The sequence below is a fragment of the Canis lupus genome, chromosome 26 (genome assembly GCF_003254725.2).
Source record: "Canis lupus dingo isolate Sandy chromosome 26, ASM325472v2, whole genome shotgun sequence".
Lineage (NCBI taxonomy): Eukaryota > Metazoa > Chordata > Mammalia > Carnivora > Canidae > Canis > Canis lupus.
Window position 1 is genome coordinate 24,203,497 of NC_064268.1, and position 20,133 is coordinate 24,223,629.

General features: G+C 46.8%; 1 protein-coding gene and 2 long non-coding RNA genes across 9 annotated transcripts in view; 1 reads left to right on the top strand and 2 right to left on the bottom strand.

Annotated features, from left to right (window-relative positions):
- OSBP2 (oxysterol binding protein 2) overlaps positions 1 to 13,631 on the top strand; it is a 196,067-nt gene extending 182,436 nt beyond the window's left edge. For 6 of the 7 annotated variants that reach the window (XM_049102071.1, XM_049102070.1, XM_025474557.3 and 3 more), the window contains 8 exons: positions 181 to 327; positions 1,299 to 1,544; positions 3,878 to 3,998; positions 4,264 to 4,367; positions 4,440 to 4,535; positions 4,622 to 4,806; positions 11,592 to 11,818; positions 12,010 to 13,631. In XM_049102071.1, coding sequence (XP_048958028.1) covers positions 181 to 327; positions 1,299 to 1,544; positions 3,878 to 3,998; positions 4,264 to 4,367; positions 4,440 to 4,535; positions 4,622 to 4,806; positions 11,592 to 11,818; positions 12,010 to 12,155 — 1,272 coding nt within the window. In that variant the 3' untranslated portion in view covers positions 12,156 to 13,631. The remainder of the gene's footprint in view (positions 1 to 180; positions 328 to 1,298; positions 1,545 to 3,877; positions 3,999 to 4,263; positions 4,368 to 4,439; positions 4,536 to 4,621; positions 4,807 to 11,591; positions 11,819 to 12,009) is intronic. The other variant, XM_025474558.3, reaches the window with a different exon arrangement.
- LOC112676820 (uncharacterized) lies at positions 311 to 11,517 on the bottom strand. The gene is made up of 5 exons (XR_004809242.2): positions 11,230 to 11,517; positions 9,790 to 9,847; positions 7,871 to 7,965; positions 985 to 3,409; positions 311 to 830 (listed from the first exon to the last, which is right to left on the bottom strand). It is a non-coding gene; the product is annotated as an uncharacterized LOC112676820 (long non-coding RNA).
- On the bottom strand, positions 12,035 to 13,931 carry LOC118352314 (uncharacterized). Its single transcript, XR_004809243.2, has 3 exons — positions 13,851 to 13,931; positions 13,550 to 13,752; positions 12,035 to 12,167 (listed from the first exon to the last, which is right to left on the bottom strand). It is a non-coding gene; the product is annotated as an uncharacterized LOC118352314 (long non-coding RNA).
- Between the last annotated feature and the right edge of the window lie 6,202 nt (positions 13,932 to 20,133).

The window sequence follows — 20,133 nt, forward strand, 5'->3', positions numbered from 1 at the left end:
CCTCGGTGCCCTGGCTGCCCACACCCTGGTCTGACCGGTCGGGCAATCAGCCTGCTGCTGCGCCAGCAACTCGCCAGTGGCCAGCTCGGTCCTCGGACTGCACTGGGTGGAGGTAGGGCCAGGGCTGGAGGGCTGGAGGGGCGCCCCGGCCTCCGCTAGCAGCCGCATTCTCTCTGGCAGGTGCTAGATGGCGCCTCGCTTGTGCCCAAGGGCCCCCCCAAAGTCAAGAGGCGTGTCCGCATTCCTGACAAACCTAACTACAGCCTTAATCTCTGGAGCATCATGAAGAACTGCATCGGCCGGGAGCTCTCCAAGATCCCCATGCCGGTACGGGCTGGGGCCGGCAGCCGCAGCAGGCTCCGCGGGCTCTTGGTGTGCGTGGGGGAGAGGTCCTGGCCTCTGAGAAGTACAAGCAGCCCAGGTGTTATTTTCTTAATGACACCGGAGGAGCATGTAACAAATGATCAAATCATGTTCAACGACGTTGCCAAAATCCCCCTGAGAACAGAGGTTTCAGGCTCTGGGGGAAGGAGCTAAGGGGGGGCGTGGGGACCCCCAGAGAGCACCTCTGCCCCTGGCAGGGCTTCATAGTATCCTGGCTGGCCCATCCTCGTAGAAGGAGGCAGCAGGGCTGGGCCGTCCCCTGTGCCCAGAGTGGTCTCTGGTGCCCATGCCAGTGAGGTCACACAGTGAGGGTAGAGCCGGCCTCCTCGTGCCACCAGGCTGCGATGGCATCTCCGGGGAGGAAGAGCTTTGGGTTCCGGCCAGACTTGGTTTCACTGTGTGCCTGGGGCCAAGCCCCGTCACGGCTATGGCCTGTGTGTCCACATCTGCAAAGCGGGGAGGGTCACAGAGGCCACACGACAGTGTCTGGGTCGTCCCTGTCCGAGGCCAGGATGGGGGGCCACCTACAGGAACTTTACCAGAAACCCAGCAGAACAGCTCAGAAGGAAGACCCCCTCATCCACCCACCCATCCACTCACTGACTCTGACTCTGCTGACCAAGTCAGAAACGCGGGCGTCTGTGGCATTCCCATCCTCGGAGGGGAGAGTGACAGTAACCACCAGCGCCAGGGTACGAGATAGAGCAGGTCAGAAAGCGGTGAGGCTGTGGAGAAACTGAGGCCGGAGGCGCTGGGGAGGAGCGTGCAGGGAGCAGTGGGTTGGAACAGGGCTTTAGAGCAGAGGAAACTCACGGTGAAAGCGCCCCCTAGCAGCGGTGCCCCCGACACCGGAGCCAGTGACGGTGCCTGCCGACCTGGGGCCGGAGCCGCGCCTGACCGCTGCCTGTCCGCAGGTCAACTTTAACGAGCCCCTGTCCATGCTCCAGCGGCTGACGGAGGACCTGGAGTACCACCACCTGCTGGACAAGGCGGTGCACTGCACCAGCTCGGTGGAGCAGATGTGCCTGGTGGCCTCCTTCTCCGTGTCCTCCTACTCCACCACTGTGCACCGCATCGCCAAGCCCTTCAACCCCATGCTGGGGGAGACCTTTGAGCTGGACCGCCTCGATGACATGGGCCTGCGCTCCCTCTGCGAGCAGGTGAGCTCGACTCACGCTCCGCTGATCCACTCCAGCCAGGCCCGCGCCCGCGGGGCCGAGCCAGTCAGCAGCTGGGGACAGGTCCGGGGACACGCCATCTGTCCCAGGACAGAGTCAGGGCTGGTGTGCAGGGCAGGGGAGGCCCCTCTCCTTGCTAGGAACCATGCAGCCATCGAGGGATATGTGTCTGGTGCTGTCGGGCAGTTCAGGTGGACCAGAGCGGGGGAGGTGGCAGGCAGAGGGGAGCCTGGTCAGTGATGGTGCAGGCTTAGAGTGTGAGGAGCTCCTGGGGTCCAGAGGTCCTGCCGTGGGGGGGGCAGGTCAGCTTGCCCTTATCCCTTCTCCATGCCTTCCCTACAGAGATGTGTATTCTCACGGGGCGGAGCCAGAACTGGGCCCTGAGGTCTGGGAGCCTCAGCAGTGGCATCTCAGCCTGAGCTTTGGCGCCCTTGTCTGAAAAGGGGTGACTCTGTTGGTGCCTCCCCTGCTGCTGGGAGGACCCAATTGGGTGCTGCATGAAGGCATCCAACATAGAGCTTCCCAAGTGGGCTGCTGGACATCAGCTGTGGGCCACTCACTGTTCTGGGCTTGGGACAGAGCTCAGAAAACAGACATTTCATGGCCAAGTGGCTAGTTTAAAAGGCGTGCTCCGGCTGCAGTGTAGCACTACAGGAGGGCGGTGGCCGTGACACACCAGGGCATGTGGGGGGCAGAGCACAGGCTGCTTAGAAAGCAGAGCCTGGGGATCTGCTAACTCTTTAGATGTGGGGTGAAGGAGGAGGGAGGGAGGCAAAAGAAAGCAGCAAGGATGAGCCTGGCGTTCTGGGCCTGAACTCCTGAGTGAATTCACTTCTTCACCGAACAGAGTTGACCCAGTGCCCCCAAAGTACCAGGTGCTGAGCAGACGGGGTGCCTGTTCTCCTGAAAGGGGCCGTGAGGAGCAGGTGCTGCGTGTGACGGATGGTTCTGGCTCCTTTAGAGAGCTGGCTGAAGTTGAGAGGGAGAAAGGAGCACAGGCCAGAGAGGAAGTGGGCAGGCAGCCTGAGGCCTCCGGTTTCACTGTGTGTGGCAGGTAGAGGAGTCTTGTGACACCTGACTTATTTTATGGGACCCCCCCGGCTGCCACAGAGAGTAAAGCCTGCAGCCGCTTTGCACCACCCACTCTGGCCTGGTGGGGGATGGGGCGGGTTCTAGATGTATTTTGAAGAAAACACAGCCAGGATTTACTAAGGATTAGAGGAGGAACACAAGAAAGAAGGCCAGGGATGACTCCGAAGCATCTGGTGTGAGCAGCTGTTATGACGTGTTCATCAGCCTGAGCAGGAAGCCATGACGCAGAGCTCCAGGCATGTGCTTGGGTTTGCCAGTGTGGAGGGCTCTAGGGCACTTAGGCCTTGGCCGTGGGCGACAAGGAGTGGTTGGTAGGTCTGACTTGTGCTTCTGAGGCCAGGGAGGAAGTGAGGTGCCACTTCCGGTGACAGGAGACAATGAGAGATGCAGGTGGGCACGTCAGGCAATCTGGTCAGTCCAAACAGCCACTTGAGTGGAACATCCGGTGGGCAGCTGGAGGGCACAGCTGGGCCCAAGCCTGCCTGAGGCCGAGCAGCAAGGTGCCCTGAGGAGTGAGGAAGCTGGGGGAAGGCTGAGTCCTAGGACCCTACCACCAAAGGAGCCATGGAGATGAGGAAGAACAAAGAAGGGGGGAAGCGGATAGGGGAGCACCGGCAGGTGAGGCAGCAGTAAGGGGTGCCCAGTGCCAGAGTAGAGTGGCGAGGGGCAGGGCTGTGCAGAGCTTGCTGCAACACCATCCACACCCGGGGCAGGCAGGCCGCTGAGGTAGATTCCCGCTCTGGAGCCTTGCTGGCCTGGAGGGAGGAAGGAAGTTAGAATGGCTTCCCTGGCCTGGCCCCCCCGTGCAACACAGCACAGTAGATGCAGCCCTTTGCAGATGAGTGGGGCAGCTAACTAGAGAGTGGGCACAGTAGCCCTCAGCACAGCCTGTCCCAGGGGCCTCCTTGAGGCCAGGCTCTGTTGTCCCCCCCATTCAGAGCCCAAGTCCAGCAGAGAGAAGCCTCGGCCCTCTTCTCCTGACCACAGCAAACCCAGGACCGCCCCGACTGGTCCCACTACCACACTCTTGCTTTTTCACTCAAAGCACCATCCTTCCTGGGGGCTGCTATGAGTCTGTGGTCCCTAGAGGAACAGGCAGGCCTGCTCCCAGAGCCAGGGAGCCGGTCGTGCTGAGCACGGGGCAGGCTGTCCCCCCAGCTGGTTGGGGAGCAAGCCTGGGCCCATGTCCAGCAGACGCTCATGTCCTGTGGGTCTGGTCTCAGGTGAGCCACCACCCACCATCAGCTGCACACTACGTGTTCTCCAAGCATGGCTGGAGCCTCTGGCAGGAGATCACCATCTCCAGCAAGTTCCGGGGAAAATACCTGTCCATCATGCCGCTAGGTGAGCTGGAGCCCTGTGCTCTCCAAGGACAGAAAGATGTTCTGGATAAGGGGGAGGGTTTTACCAACCCAGAAGCCAGCTTGGGGCCTCCATGAGTGACATTAGTCTCTCTGCAAATCGGCTTCCCACCTCCCTGGCCTATGTCCTGTCTCCAGTCTACATGAATATTGCTTCCAGTTGTCAGGACCCTGGGACTGTGGGCAGACGGGTTGGCTGGGGCCTAGCATGGTGAGCCATGACCTCTGACCCTGTATCTGGCTTCCAGGTGCCATCCACTTAGAATTCCAGGCCAGTGGGAATCACTACGTGTGGAGGAAGAGCACCTCGACTGTGCATAACATCATTGTGGGCAAGCTCTGGATAGACCAGGTCAGGAGGGTGCCCTCAGGGAGGGGCATGTGGCCTAGAGGTGGGCCGCTGATGACTACCCTCCCTCACCAGACAGGGGACATTGAGATTGTGAACCATAAGACCAAGGACCGGTGCCAGCTAAAGTTCTTGCCCTATAGCTACTTCTCCAAAGAGGTAGCCCGGAAAGTAAGCATGGCCACCCCTTAGGATCTTGAGGGGGAGGGGTGCTAGAGTGGGGTGTGTGCCTATGCTGATCCTGCCAATGTCCACAGGTGACAGGAGTGGTGAGTGACAGTCAGGGCAAAGCCCACTACGTGCTGTCAGGCTCGTGGGATGAACAGATGGAGTGCGCCAAGATCGTGCAAAGCAGCCCCAGCAGCCCCAGCTCGGATGGGAAGCAGAAGACAGTGTACCAGACGCTGCCAGCCAAGCTGCTGTGGAAGAAGTACCCACTGCCGTGAGTGGGGCTGCAGGGCGGGTAGAGAGCAGGCAGGGAGCGGAAGCTGGAGGCAAGGGGATAGAGGGCAGGCAGGGGATAGCATCCAGCCAGATAAGGGATGAGTGGCAGACACTGGGGTGGAGACGGAGGTTCTGTCCACATGTAGGCAGAGGCCGTGTTCTGCAGCTGACACCCCCATGTGGGAGACAGACACCCAGGTATAAGTAAGCATGGCCATATCAAGTGGTAGCAAGTCCTGTGAAGGCTTTAAACCGGCTGGTAAGGACAGAGTCAGTCCCACAGTCCAAGGAACAAAAACCAAATGCAAGAAACAGAAGACTATAAAAAATGGTACGGCAGGTTCCAAAGAGAGCAAAACAGAAGTTTTACAAAGGAAAAATTAAGTAACTGAACTTGAGAACCCCCACTGGGAAGGTTGAATAGAATCCATCAACTGAATATAGGTCAGCTAAAGAGACAAGACCTGGAAAAGACAAAAAGCTAACAGAGAGAAAGCTCACCACCAGGGCCCTGAGTGAGTCCCTGGAGCAGCAGCCCTGGGAGTCCAGAATCTCAGGAAGCCCCCTGGGGTGGCTAGCCACACATCAGGCTAGTGAGCAGAGTCTAGCAAACTTCTAGTCAGAGTCCAGGAGGAAAGAGACCATAGCTGAGGAGCAAACTGCAGGGAATCTTCCACACCAAATCTATAGTAGAAATGCTGAAACTAAGTCAAAGAGGAAGTATGAAGCAGCCAGTTGTGAAAAAGACACGTGTGACTTTCTGTGGAGTAGCAGAGTGACAGCTGTGTCTCCTCCACCTCCGCAATGATGGAGGCTTCGAGACCGCTGAATGAGACCTTCCACGTGCAGAAAGACTCGCTGACAGCGTACAGTCATACACACCCAGCGAGAACACCTTTACAGAATTTTAAAGTATTTTATTTTTAAAGTATTTTATTTTCAGACATATAAAAACTCACGTTGCCACCAGCAGACCCACATTAAAGGATACATCTCCTGTGGAAGGAAAGTGGTCCCAAATGGAAGCACTGAGTTGTATGAATGAAAAAAGAACCAAAACTATGTGAACCTAAGTGAACAGTAACTAAACAGGAATGGTGATGATGTCTTGTGGAATTTAGACTCTAAACATAAAATATAACTATGTGATCACTTAAGTCAGAAGAGGGATAAATGAAAGGAAACTTCTCAAAGGCCTTTGCACTACCCAAGAAGAAGGTCAAGAAGGTATGTTAACTTTTGGCTGTGTGAAGGCTGCTTGTTATAATTCCCAGAATAATCATTACAACAATGTTTAATTGAAATCCCAGAAGAAAAAGAAAGACAAAAAACAAGGGAAAAGAAAGAGAAATAATTAAATAATGCAGCTACATTTCCCAGAATAAGAACAAAGAGATGGGAGACCTTGCGTTGAAGAGCCTGTAGGGTTTCAGACACCAGAGGTAAAAGCTTTCACCCAAACCATACTACAGTGAAAATTTAAAATGCAAAGAAGATTCTAATGGCTTCCAGAGAGGAATGCAAGAAGATTACAATGAAGGATAAAGAATCAGACTGACAAATCAGAAAGATCAACATCTTTCAATAGCCAATGTCTGGAGTATATTTTCAAAGTAGAAGAAAACAAAATTAGAAGGTTAAGATTTTTATCCAGCCAAACTATCATTTAAATGTGAGAACATTAACAACAACAACAGAAAATGTCATCAGGCAAACAACCTCAGAAGGTTTGCCACACAAAACCCACAATGAAAATGGTATTAGGAAAAGCATTAAAAAAAAAAAAAGAAAAAGAGAAAGCATTTTATTTATTTGTTTTAGAGAGAGAAGGAATGAGAAAGAGAGTGAGTGGGGGTGGGAAGGGTGATGGTGGAGGGAGGGGAGGCCGAGGAAGAGGCAGAGACAGAGAATCTTAACCAGGCTTCATGCCCAACACTAAGCTGACCCGGGGCTCGATCTCATGATCTGAGATCGTGACCTGAGCCAAAACCAAGAGTCCATGCTTAACCAACTGAGCCACCCAGGTGTTCCTAGTACTTTGAAAGGGGGAGAAAAAAAATCCAGAAGCTGCTTTACTAAGACCACAGTAGAAGAGAAAAAACTCCCATACTAATCCAGAACTTAAGATGTAGATAATGTTAACATGACAGGGTCTGAGGAGAGTAGAGACGGCATCAAGGAATGTGAAGGATCACTATGTTCTTATTAGAAGGAAGAGACAAATATGTTTAAAATAGTAAGAAAAGATGAAAAGAAAAAAGGACAAATAAAAACAGTAAATCAACACAGTAGGAATAGGCCCAAGCACAACAAATAAAAACAGGTGAAACTCACTAGTCAAAAAGCAAAATACTGAGTGGATTTTTTTTTTTTAAAGATTTATTTGTTGGGATCCCTGGGTGGCGCAGCAGTTTGGCACCTGCCTTTGGCCCAGGGCGCGATCCTGGAGACCCGGGATCAAATCCCACGTCAGGCTCCCGGTGCATGGGGCCTGCTTCTCCCTCTGCCTGTGTCTCTGCCTCTCTCTCTCTCTCTCTCTCTCTGTGTGTGACTATCATAAATAAATAAAATTTAAAAAAAAAGATTTATTTGTTTATTTATTTATGAGAGAGAGAGAGAGAGAGAGAGGCAGAGACACAGGCAGAGGGAGAAGCAGGCTCCATGCAAGGAGCCTGATGTGGGACTCGACCCCAGGTCTCCAGGATCACGCCCTGGGCTGCAGGCGGCGCTAAACCGCTGTGCCACCGGGGCTGCCCTGAGTGGATTTTTAAAAATCCAAATACATGCACCTTCTAAGAAATGTCAAAAACAAAGACATGCAGAGGTTGAAAGTAAAAGACATCATGGGAATACCTAACTGAAAAAACTGTAAGAGCTATGTTAATATCAAATAAAATAGACTTTAATAAGACAAAAGCATCATTAGGGATGGAAGAGTTGCTACATGACAAAAGTTTGAGTTCTTCAGAAAATATGAGTTTCACTATGCATGTGATGAAACAGCCTCAAAAATACACAAAGCATATATTGATAGTAAAGGGAGAAATTGATATATCCATTACCACGATGGGAGACAGAGAGACTTCATTACACCTTTCCCACTTGTTGATCAGTCAAATGCAGAGTGGGGCTGGGAGGCGAGGGGATCAACAAGCATCTGAGGAGATCAAAACAGCACAGGATATCTACATACCTGCAGTTGTATCAGAGACTTTTTACTTTTTACCCCAGTAGACACCAAATGTATATGAAGATCTATTGTGTATTGAACCTTAAAGAAAGACTCAACAGATTTAGAGGGTAGCATACAGACAACATCTACGATAAGACAACTAAGTCAGAAGTTATGAACAAGATGACAGAAAGTCCCCACATGTTTAGAAAAAATTGTTAAGTTGCTAAATAACGCATGGGTAAAATAATAAATTAGAATGAAAAATTTAAAATACCTAAATTGGAGCACCTGGGTGGCTCAGTTAGTTAAGTGTCTGCCTGCAGCTCAGGTCATGATCCCAGGGTCCTGGAATCAAGCCCCAAGTCAGGCTCCCTACTTAGCGGGGAACCTGCTTCTCCTTCTCCCTCTGCTTGTTCTCTCTCTCAAATAAATAAAATCTTACCATAAAATACTTAAAATTTAATGAGAATAGATGTAACAAAGGTGATGCTTCATAGGAAATGGATTGCCTTAAACAGGCATATATAAACTCGTTCATTTTGAGACTTTTTTTTTCTGATTTTCTAATCTAAGAAATTAGAGAAAGGTCAACATATAAACCAGAAGAAAGAAGAAAGACTTTGTATTACAAAGATGTTATCATCTAAAGAGTAGATCAAACAAAATCCCAACAGTGATTTTCATTGCTTGATATTATGATTTTTAAGTTTATACTGAAGAATAGAGAGCCAAAACATGTCTGAAGAACAACAGAGGAATAAGCACTAGCCCTATTCTAGATATCATGACTTATTTTGAAGCTGCAATAGAACAGTGAGCCCAGGGCACTTGGGTGGCTCAGTGGTTGAGCTTCTGCCTTTGGCTCAGGGCACGATCCCACAGTCCTGGAATCGAGTCCCACATCGAGCTCCCTGCCTGGTGCCTGCTCCTCCCTCTGCCTACATCTCTGCCTCTCTCTGTGTCTCTCATGAATAAATAAATAAAAATAAAAATAAAGAACAGTGAGCCTGGGAAACAGACCCATGGATATATATATCTTTGGTATGTAACAAAGGTGATGTGAGATCATGTGGAAAGATGGCATTGTTCCCTAAAAAAAATTAGGAAACTGGTTATCCATATGGAAAAAGATTAACTGAATCTCTTCCTGACATTATAATAGAAATTGACTCTACATAAAAGTCTTAGAAAAAGTATTAAGCCTGATTTGCTGTTAAACAATAAGTTAAACTCTAAGGAGAAAATACTGATGAGTTCTTTTAGTCCTTAAGGAAATAGATCTTAAACAAGACACAGAACAGTACTGATGTACTGAACTATATTAAAATATTTTTTCATTAAAAGAAGTTTTGCTTATTAAGTGACAATTTAAAGTGAAAACACAATATATAAACTTGCAGAAGATAATCATAACACTTAATACCCAACAACAGATCAATATTGAGAATACATAAAAAAGTATTCAACCAAAGTTGAAAATAATAACTAAAAAAAAGTCAAGAATACCTAATACATGAATAAAGCAAAAGCAATCCGGAAGAAAAAGCCCAAGAGCCATGAGGAAGAATTTCACACAAGAATTAATACATGTGACCAGTCATCATATGAAAATGATCAACATCATTGGTAAACAGGGGAATGCAAATCAAAGCCACATGAGACCATCTTGCCTTCATTCAATTAAAGAAAAATTAAAAACCTGACAGTATCAAGTGTGGAAGAAGATGTAGATCCACAATATCTCTTACACATCGCTGGTGAGAATGTGAATTGGTGCCACCATGTTGAAAAGCAGGTTAGCCTTACCTCCTAAAGAAGCATGCCACGGACGCTATAGCCCAGCAATTCCACTCAAGAGAAATTCCTGCAAATGTACAACAGGAAACATGCATAATATTACTCCAAAGCAAAAACTTGTAAACAACCCAGATCTACCGAACGCATAACTGTGGTATTATTCACAGGAGGCAATATTACACAGTAATATTCATTCATTGAAACTAATGAACCACAGAAATATGCAACAATATAAATTTTAGTAATATAATAAAAAAAAGTCCGAGAAGGTTATTACATACATCATGATATTCTTTTTTATACGGTTAAAAATAAGGATGTAAATATATGTATATGAGTACACACACACACATACATGCACATTTAATACTATTTAAATATTCAATAAAATTATATTAAAAGGTAAGCAAGGGACTAATGAACCTAGGAGTCTTTCTGACAGCTGCCTGAGGAGGGGATAGATTGGTGAGTTTTCCATATGGTTAGATGTAGGTTTTGTCAGGATTCTACCTTTTGTTTAGAGGTTCTTCTGGTGGTTAAGTTGCATTAATACAAGCGAGGCATGCAAGGGCCAAGAAAAAGAGGGTGTCACATAAAAGGGGTCATGACTAATCCAAAGCTGTACACCTGACGTTCAAATAAGGTGAACAAAAAGGAAAAAAAAAAAAAGACTTAAATCCAACATATCAGTAATCACATTAATTACTCTCATTACAGGTATGAGATTTCAGATAAGTTTTAAAAATCCAACTATACCTGGTTTATGAGAGATACATCTAAGTAAGAAAGTGAAAAAAGACTGGAATAACAAGTTGGAAAAAGATATGTTCACAGAAATAAACAAAAGCTGCTGTAGCTATATTAATGTTGCAAAACAGACTTTAAAACAAAAGGTAAGACAGGAGCTAAGAAGGACATAATGATAAAGGCTCAGTTCACTAAGATGAGCTTTAAATCTGAACGTATCCTGTGCTTAAAAAACATAGCCTCAAAATATTAACAGCAAAAGTTGGCAGAGAGACAAGGAGAAAGGGATTAATTTACAACCAAAGTAGGACATTTTAACAAAACCCTCTTAGTAATGACTAGAAACAAACAAAATAAAGAGTTTAAACCATAGAATCTACTGGACAACTGTAGGAAACATTCTCTGCAGGTACACACGGAACATCTGCAAAAACTGATCATACACTGCGTCTTCCAGCAAATTTCAAAGAACTGAGATTATGCCAGTATATTGTCTGTCTCCAAGGCAATTATACTAGAAATAAAGGTGACTAGAAAAAAATCCCCAGATGTTTATAAATTCAAGAAATGTACTTCCAACTAATCCACGGATGTAAGAAGATACGGTGGACATCAGAAAATGTAACTGCATAAAGGGGCAGGGACTCTAAAGGCAAACTCAGTAAAGCAGAGAAACCTAAAAGAGAGTCAACAAAATTTCACCTTCAACCAATGAAGAGCGTGGAGGCACCTCGCCAGGCCTGCAGAGTGGGCAGAGGCGCGCGTAACCAACCTCACAGATGTGAAGGGAGGACATCGCCAGTCCCAGACGTGAAAAGCATTAGTGGTGAGATTAGAAACAACTTCGCATTGATCTAGTTGAAAAACTGGTGGAAATGCGCTGATTTTCAGGGGAGTAGAATGTAGCAAAACTAGAGGCAGGTGCGTGGAGCGGGCGAGGTAGGGCCAGGGTAGGAGGGAGGAGCGAGGCGGGAGCAGCGGGCGGGGCCGTGCAGGTGCAGGGCGCTCACCCCCGCTCACCCCGGCTCACCCCGCTCACCACCCCCCACCCCCACCCCGCGCAGGGAGAACGCGGAGAACATGTACTACTTCTCGGAGCTGGCCCTGACCCTCAACGAGCACGAGGAGGGCGTGGCGCCCACCGACAGCCGCCTGCGGCCCGACCAGCGGCTGATGGAGAAGGGGCACTGGGACGAGGCCAACAGCGAGAAGCAGCGGCTGGAGGAGAAGCAGCGCGTGTCCCGGCGCCGGAGGCTGGAGGCCTGCTCGCGGGGCTGTGGCGCCGAGGAAGGTGAGGCCGGGCGCAGGCCGAGAGAAGGTACCCCGGGGCTGGGGAGCGGCTCCTTCCTGGAAGGAAGGGAATGGGGCGCGGAGGGGTGCCCCGGGGACAGGGAGGGGGACAGGGAGGCGGGGCATGGGGAAGGGGGTGGACCAGGAAGGAGGCCCCCGCCCACCCCCCCGCCCGCCCATGTGCCCGTCCAGCAGAGAAGGAGGCCGATGTGTACATGCCGCTGTGGTTCGAGAAGAGGCTGGACCCGCTGACCGGGGAGACGGCCTGCATGTACAAGGGCGGCTACTGGGAGGCCAAGGAGAAGCAGGACTGGCACATGTGCCCCAACATCTTCTGAGCGCCACCTCTCCTGCAAATACAGGCGCCTGCACAGCCTGGTCCACCTCTTCTTTAATGCACTCAATTTAGTACTCAGTGGCCCTCCCCCCAAACCTTCCCACCCTCGCCTTTTTTTTTTTTAACACTTTTTTGGGGCTCCCACCTTGGAAGGAGGAAGTGCTGATCTGCATTCTCTTCAGCCCCCAGGTGCTCCGGGTCACCGGAGCCCCTTCATTGTGGACTTGGGTCCCAGTGGGACCCCAGCTCCCAGTTACCACAACTCAGGCAGGCTGGCCCGAGTCCTGGGCTGCCCCAGTCACCAGCCCCACCCAGGGAAGGCACTGGCTCCTCCTGAGGAGCCACTTTTGACTTTTTTAGAAAAAACTATCTCCATTTCTTTCCAGCCAAGACGTTTAGTAAATATTTTTAGTACAACACTTAGCAGACAACTTTCTAAGTGTGCTTTCTTGCCACAAATGTGTCCTGGCAAGAGCCCCTTCTTTTGAAGACATCAGGAAGCCAGACCCCTTTGAGCAGGGAGCATTTTGTAGCTCGACATAGCAGGGCCATGTTTGTGTCACGGCTGCCCAGTCACTGGGAGCACGGACTCCACAGAGAAGGGAACTGGAGGGGCCACCTGGCCCAGGAGACCACAGGTCAGTTGTCTCTGGAGCTACAGCTGCACCCACTGTGGGGGAGGAGGCACTGAGGGGCCCCCACGTAGATTTGAGGGCAACAGCCCCTTGCCTAGCCTTGGCCACGTGAGGGCTGCTCCCTCGCCCCAGAGGCCAGGATGGGCTGGGGGGCAGGGCCTGCAGGTGCTCCCCACCCCAGAACCAGGCCCCAAATCAGCAATAAGAACACTCGGCTCAGCCTGGGCTAGTGCCCCCAGACACCAGAGACCCAGTGTCCCGCCTCGGCCTCAGGCACCTCCGGAGTGCCCATCTCCACACCCCCTGAACTCCTTATTTGCCTGATTTATATATATATATGAGATATATTAATATATAAAAAATAGCTATTTTGCTTAAATTTCTATGGTATGTGAAAGTTAAAAAATGATGAAGACAGGGTGCACTCCTGTCTGAGTTTGGCCCTCCTGTCAGCTGTGCCCCGCCCTCTCCTCGGATCCCCTTCCAACGGCTCCTTTCGATTGGTGGGGGGACTGGGCCAGTATAGCCACTGTCCCGGCCCTTCAGAACCCCCACTCCAACCCCTCCCATTTAAGTTTGGTCCTGAAAATTCATCACAGGGGTTTTTTTCTGTATACTCCAGGACTGGTTTTGTTTTTATAAGAAAACAAAAGTGAAAACACCAACATATGAAATGCCTTAGGGTGCCCACTCAAGAGGCAGGGCAGGCAGGGTGGGCGGGTGGCCCCACCAGGCCTGCAAGTAGAGCTGTGCAATGTACCTCTTCTCACACTGTGAGGGAGCACCTTCTGACCGGTAATAAAAACCTTGGATTTGTTGTTTTCCAAGGACCTGTCCCTGAATGTGTCTGTGACTGGGTGGATCAGGGCTGATGCAGAACAGGTGACAGCCTATGAGGCAGCATGGGGGCAGAGCCTGGGACTTTGTTCTGCTCTCCACTGAGGCACGCAATGGAAAGTTGATCTGAATAGGGAGGGAAAAGAGGGTGGAAGACCTGTTGAGACAGGGTCTGGGACAGGAAGGCTGCAGAGGGCAGAGACAGAACTTAGGGGAAGGCTCACAGCTTTGCCTGGGGCTGTCTGGGGCCAAGCCAAGGCACCCACCGTGCTCTTCTCTCGTGCTCTTGTGCTCTTCTCTCGGAGGGAAGCTCACTTTGGTGAGTTCCAGGGTTACTCAGCAACCATGACCTGGAAGGCTTTTGTTGTCCCAGGTTGCTAAGCAACTCAGATCACTAGCTCCCAGGTCTGGCCAAGAGCACCTGGGCCTGGCCCACTGTGAGGGGGCTTTCCACTGCCAGTGCTTCCAGGTGAAGGATGGGGTCGGGGCAGGGCACCACAAGAGCATTGCAGCCAGGCTCCAGTCTCCTGCCCTGAAGCCCCAGTGCTGTGGGATCCAAGGCTGCCCCTGCACAGCTCCTTCCTTACCAGGGCCTTGCTTTCCCACCTGTGGGGAGGCAGGCACTGTGAGTCCTGCAGCTCTCACTGGCCAGAGGTGCACGGCAGGTGAGGCAACCCCACGGTAAGCCTGAACACGGGACAGTGGAAGAGAGTCTGCCAAGGGAGAAGATGGACTACGTGGGCAAAGACCAGAGGTGACAAAAGCCAGGCCACTGAGATAAGGTGAGGGAAGAGCCTGGAGTGAAGTCAGGCAGAGCTCTGAACAGGGAATGACACCAGGTTGATGTTCTTGAACCCCTCTAACCTGATCACAGGAGATGAGCCTACACTCAGTCTATCCACCAGCCATCACTGAGTAGACAAGGTCATAGAAAAAAGATTCTGCACCATAGGCTATAAGGGGCCTCAAAATACATCTGATAAAAAGATGCAAAGACCTTCATAGATACAACTTTAAAATTTTACTCAATGATAGAGAAGACCTGAGTTAAAAGGGAAAACACCATCTTCACAGATGGCCAGCTGTTGTGTGTTGTTCCCAAATCTATAAATCCAACAGGATCCAAATCCAAATCCTATGAATATTTTTAAACACTTGAGTGGATGATGAAATGTACATGGGAGAGTAACTGAGCAATTCTTGAGAAGGTAGAAGACATGGACTTGATCTGCAGATACCCGAACATGCTGGAAAGCTATCATCAAATTGCTTCCTTTTTCTCCACTGCACATCTGGCACAGTGTGTCATACTATATATTTTATTCGTTTGTTGACTGCCTCCCCCACCTCACAATGGACTGTGAGCTTCATGAGAATAGGAATCGTGTCTGTCTTACACACTATAGCATCCCCAGTGACTGAGGAGATGATCTGTAAATAGGTGTTGAATTAATTCCAGGCCAGAAGGCCCAGCCAGAGCAAAAGCTTAGGAGGATACTCCCTAGAGCCACTGGGAAGTGCGGCTGCAGCAGCAATTGTGAGAGGGCCTCAGAGATACAACTGGAAATTGCTGAACCTAGGAGCCCAGGAAACTCCTGCTCCCACAAACGTGAGAGTCCAAGTCCTTGCTCCTGACAGACTGTGGGGGAGGAGGCCTGACGTTCCCTTACCCCCAGGGCTGGTGCTCAGCATGACATGGGTAAAGGACACCAGATAGAAAAATGTCAAAGTGTAGCAGAGAGACACCCCAATGCAGTTTCTGATTCTTCTTATGAAGCTGGCCAACCTGACTTCAACAACAAAACCTGGAAAAGACAGCATGAAAATATAATATGTATTTCAAGCACCTGGGTGGCTTAGTTGGTTAAGCTTTTGACTTCAGCCCGGGTAATGATCTCAGGGTCTTGGGATCAAGCCCTGCATGGGACTCCTCAGTGAGTCTCCCTGTCTCTCTCCCTCTGCCCCTCCCCTGCTCATACTCTCTCAAATAATTAAATCTTTTAAAAAAATAGAATTTTCAAAAATCTAAATAGCAAAGAAAATCCTGCCACATACCAAAGATTGATAACTCAGGTTGGTAAGTCCATGCCCAACTTAACTTAGGGCTACCACAGAAATGCAAGAATGGGTCAGTATTGGGAAGCTTTTTATTGTAAATCATTAATCAACCACCCTTGTGTAAAACTAGGCATGCTAGATAAAATTTTAAAATATCTTAAAAGCATCCATGAGTTGGAAAGAATATAAAGAATACTCGGGCCAAGTAGTAAATGACTGTAGAAACGTGGAAAGGTAAGAAGAGCTCTGAAGTCTGCTTTTCCCTCATAGCCAATGAACTTAAGTTTCAACTGCCTCAAATGACCTTCCAAGGTAGGGTATGTAATAGGAGATGTCCTCTATAAAGCTGGACTCCCGAAGGTGTATACCTTTGATATAATGAATCCAAAATCAAATACAGGAAAATTGTTTGTCTTAAAGATTAGTCCTAAGCACAGCAGAAAAGAATCCCCTAAGAATTTGTAATCCAGAGCAGACCCTCACGTAGTTTGGTTTTATAGCAAAATATATACTACCTGGATATCCAGTAAAACCTCTAGCAGAGAGTATAACATGGTCTCAAATTGGCAATGTCCCCAGAGTCACATGAGAGAAGCAAAGAAATCCTCTCTGGAGGCTCTCCCCTTCATTCCAGGCCTTATGGAATCCCAAAGAGGAAGTTGTAAAGAAAATGAATACCTTACAGTGTGATATCTCTAAACATACAAGGAAACACAACACACAAGTTGGCCCATGAGCATAGGCCAACTGAAATAACAGCAGAATCAGACATAAAACTTCTCCATATAGGGATCCCTGGGTGGCGCAGCGGTTTAGCGCCTGCCTTTGGCCCAGGGCACGATCCTGGAGACCCGGGATCGAATCCCACGTCAGGCTCCCGGTGCATGGAGCCTGCTTCTCCCTCTGCCTATGTCTCTGCCTCTCTCTCTCTCTCTCTCTGTGTGCCTATCATAAATAAATAAAAATTAAAAAAAAAAAACTTCTCCATATAGTGAAATAATCAGAAGGTAAAATAAGCACACATAATATATTTCTAGAAATAGAGGTTTTCTAGAATTTTCATTCCTGAAAATGAATGAACAGTATTTTTACAAAGCTCTTTAAAAATCATTAAAAATAATAACTTTATATTACACTACTAAAGAGCATATTAGTGACACAGAAGTAATATCTGAAGAAAGTATCCAGAATACAACACAAAGATGTGAAAAATATGAAAAAGAAGACACATGGAGAGTAAAGTGAGAAGATCCCATATGTGTCTAATCAAAATAGAGCAGAACTCTAGCAATATCAAGTGTAGGTGAGGAAGTAGAGAAATGAAGAACTTAGTGAGCATGACAGCATGTAAACATTAAACATATACAAATGCTTCTGAAAATAATTTTTAATACTTTTTTTATTTTATTTTTTTTTAATTTTTATTTATTTATGATAGTCACAGAGAGAGAGAGAGAGAGAGAGGCAGAGACATAGGCAGAGGGAGAAGCAGGCTCCATGCACTGGGAGCCCGATGTGGGATTCAATCCCAGGTCTCCAGGATCACGCCCTGGGCCAAAGGCAGGCGCCAAACCGCTGCGCCACCCAGGGATCCCAATACTTTTTTTTTTAAAGAGAGAGTGCAAGTGGGGTGGGGCAGAGGGAGGAGACAGATAATCTTAAGCAGGCCCCACCTGGAGACCATTGGCAGGGCTTGATATCACGGCCTGAGATTATGACCTGAGCCAAAACCAAGAGTCTGAAGCTTGGGGCACCTGGGTGGCTTAGTCATTTAAGCTGCTGCCTTCAGCTTAATGATTTAAAAATTCCCAAGACGGGACGCCTCGGTGGTTCAGCAGTTGAGTGTCTGCCTTGGGCTCAGGGCATGATCCCGGGGCCTGGGGATCAAGTCCCACATCAGGCTCCACGTGAGGAGCTTGCTTCTCCCTCTGCCTATGTCCCTGCCTCTCTCTGTGTGTCTCTCATGAATAAATAAAATCTTTTAAAAATAAAAAACTATTACCAAGAAGTCATGAGAAAGACCAATATACAGAGTCAATCTCAACAAATCCTCATCAGGAAAATAAAAAGATATCCACAGCTAAATACAATACAGTGAAATGGCAAGACTCTTAAAACAATGAAATCTTAAAAGTAGCCAGATTTGAGGTGGGTGGTGGGAATGACTTCAATGAGCATTGATTAGGCAAGAGCTGACCTCCTAAGAAAGAAGGAAAAAGTTATTTCTCCAAAGTAGAAAAGATTAGTATTCCCAGTAAAAATATCTTTCAGGATCCAAAGGAAAATAAAGGTATTAATAAAAACTTACTAAGACAATATTAAGAGTCTTGAGGAGTTAGACTTCGGTGAGTTAAGTATTAGGTAAAAAGCACAGAGTAATTGCTAAAGGAAGAATAACAGATTTCCAAAACAAGGGAAAACAGTATATGTGTGTGTGGGGGGGGGGTGGAATTTCAGTCAATCTAAAAGGAAGAGGAAAAAGGAATGAAGATAGGTGGAATAAAAATTACAAAATAAGAAAAATAAGTCAATAATGCATCCAATACACAAAATTTAAGTAAGTTACATCTTTGGGTAAGAATAAAAATATCTGGAATAAAAAAAATCTCACTATATGTTACTTACAAGTATAAACTGAATACAGACAAGATAGATTTTAAAGAAATGTGTAGTTCTATATGTCCACTCCTAGAAATAAAAAAGTCAATTTATAAAGATAAAAGATAAAATTCACAAAGTTCTAAAACTTGTACACACCTAATAACATCTCAAAATAAAGTAAAACAGATAGAATAGTAAGGAGAAATAGATAAATCCACAATCATAATGGAAGATTATAATATACCTCTCCCTGTAGTGAGAGCTCAGGCAAAAAAATAACAGCAATGTTTCCAACAGCACAATTAACAATTGATGTAATGGGCAGATAACTGCAGAATACAGGGATGCCTGGGTGGCTCCGTAATTGAGTATCTGCCTTCAGCTCAGGGTGTGATCCCACAGACTCAGGATCAAGTCCAACATTGGGCTCCCTGCATGGAGCCTACTTCTCCCTCTGCTTCTCTCTGCCTCTCTCTCAGTGTCTCTCATGAATAAATAAAATCTTTTTAAAAATAACTAGAATATAGATTTTTTAAATGTACATGGAACATTTTTTGAGTATTAACCACATATTTGGACCAGTTTAAAGCCTCAGCAAATTTCAAAAGACTAGTATACAGATCACATTCTCAGACGAAAATGAAGACAGTTCAAAATCAATTAACAAAAAGGCAATTAGAAAATAAAGCCATTCTTGAACATTTAGAAATACACATTTAAATAATTAATGGATCAGGGAAGAAAAACAGAAATTATAAAATACAGTTAAAAATTAAAATGCTAAATATCAAAACAGGATAAAGCAGTACTTAGAGAAAAATATATAGCATTAAAAGCTCATGTTGTAAAAAAAGACTAAAAAATAATGAGCTAACCATCCAATTTGAGCAAGAAAATGAACACTAAAATGAACTCAAAGGAAATAAAAATCAGAAATTAAAGAGGAAATAAACATAACAGGACAATAAAATCAAAGGTTGATTCTTTGAAAACCTAAAATTGACAAATTTCACTAATAAGGAAGACAGAAAATGAAGGAGAGAGGAAATAGATGAACCTAAAAAACAGTATTTGAAGTAAAGAAGACATAGATGCTACAAACTGTCAAATAAGGATATTACAAACATCTTTTAACATTAACTTTAAAAACTGAAATGAAGTTCTAGACAAATCTAACTTAAAACTGACTCAAAAATTAGAAAACCCTGAGCTGCAGTATATCCATTTTTAAAAATCAGTTTAAAAACTTCCCTTCACACATATACATAAAAAACTACAGACACAGCTAGCCAAGGGATAACCAGCCTTACAGAAACTATTCCAGGAGTAGAAGAAATAGTCCCTAACTCATTTCTTGAGGCTAGTATAATCTGGTCACCAAAACCTAACAAGGACAGTAGAAGAGAGTAAAATTACAAACTAGTGATGGTATAACTCAAAACAAAAGTCTAGAAATATAGAAAATTTACAATCATTATTCTAGAAATGCAAAGTTAGTTTACCCTAAGAAAAACTGACAAATGTAATTCACTACATTAACTAAGTACACTACGTGGTTAGTTCTATGGATGCAGAATATACTTTAGATAGAATTCAACACACATCAATGATACTTAAAAGGAAAAAATGCTTAAAAATCGGAATGGAAACTTCCTTAATCTGATGAATGGTATCTACCCAAAAAGGAGAAGGAGAAGAAAGCTTTGTCTATGAGATAAGAAACAAACAAACAAAAACCCTGCTTTTACCCTTTACATTCAACATTGTACTGGCAGCCCTAGCCAATGCAATAAGGCAAGAAAAATACATGAAGTATGAGGATTGGCAAAATTATCATTGCTCACAGAC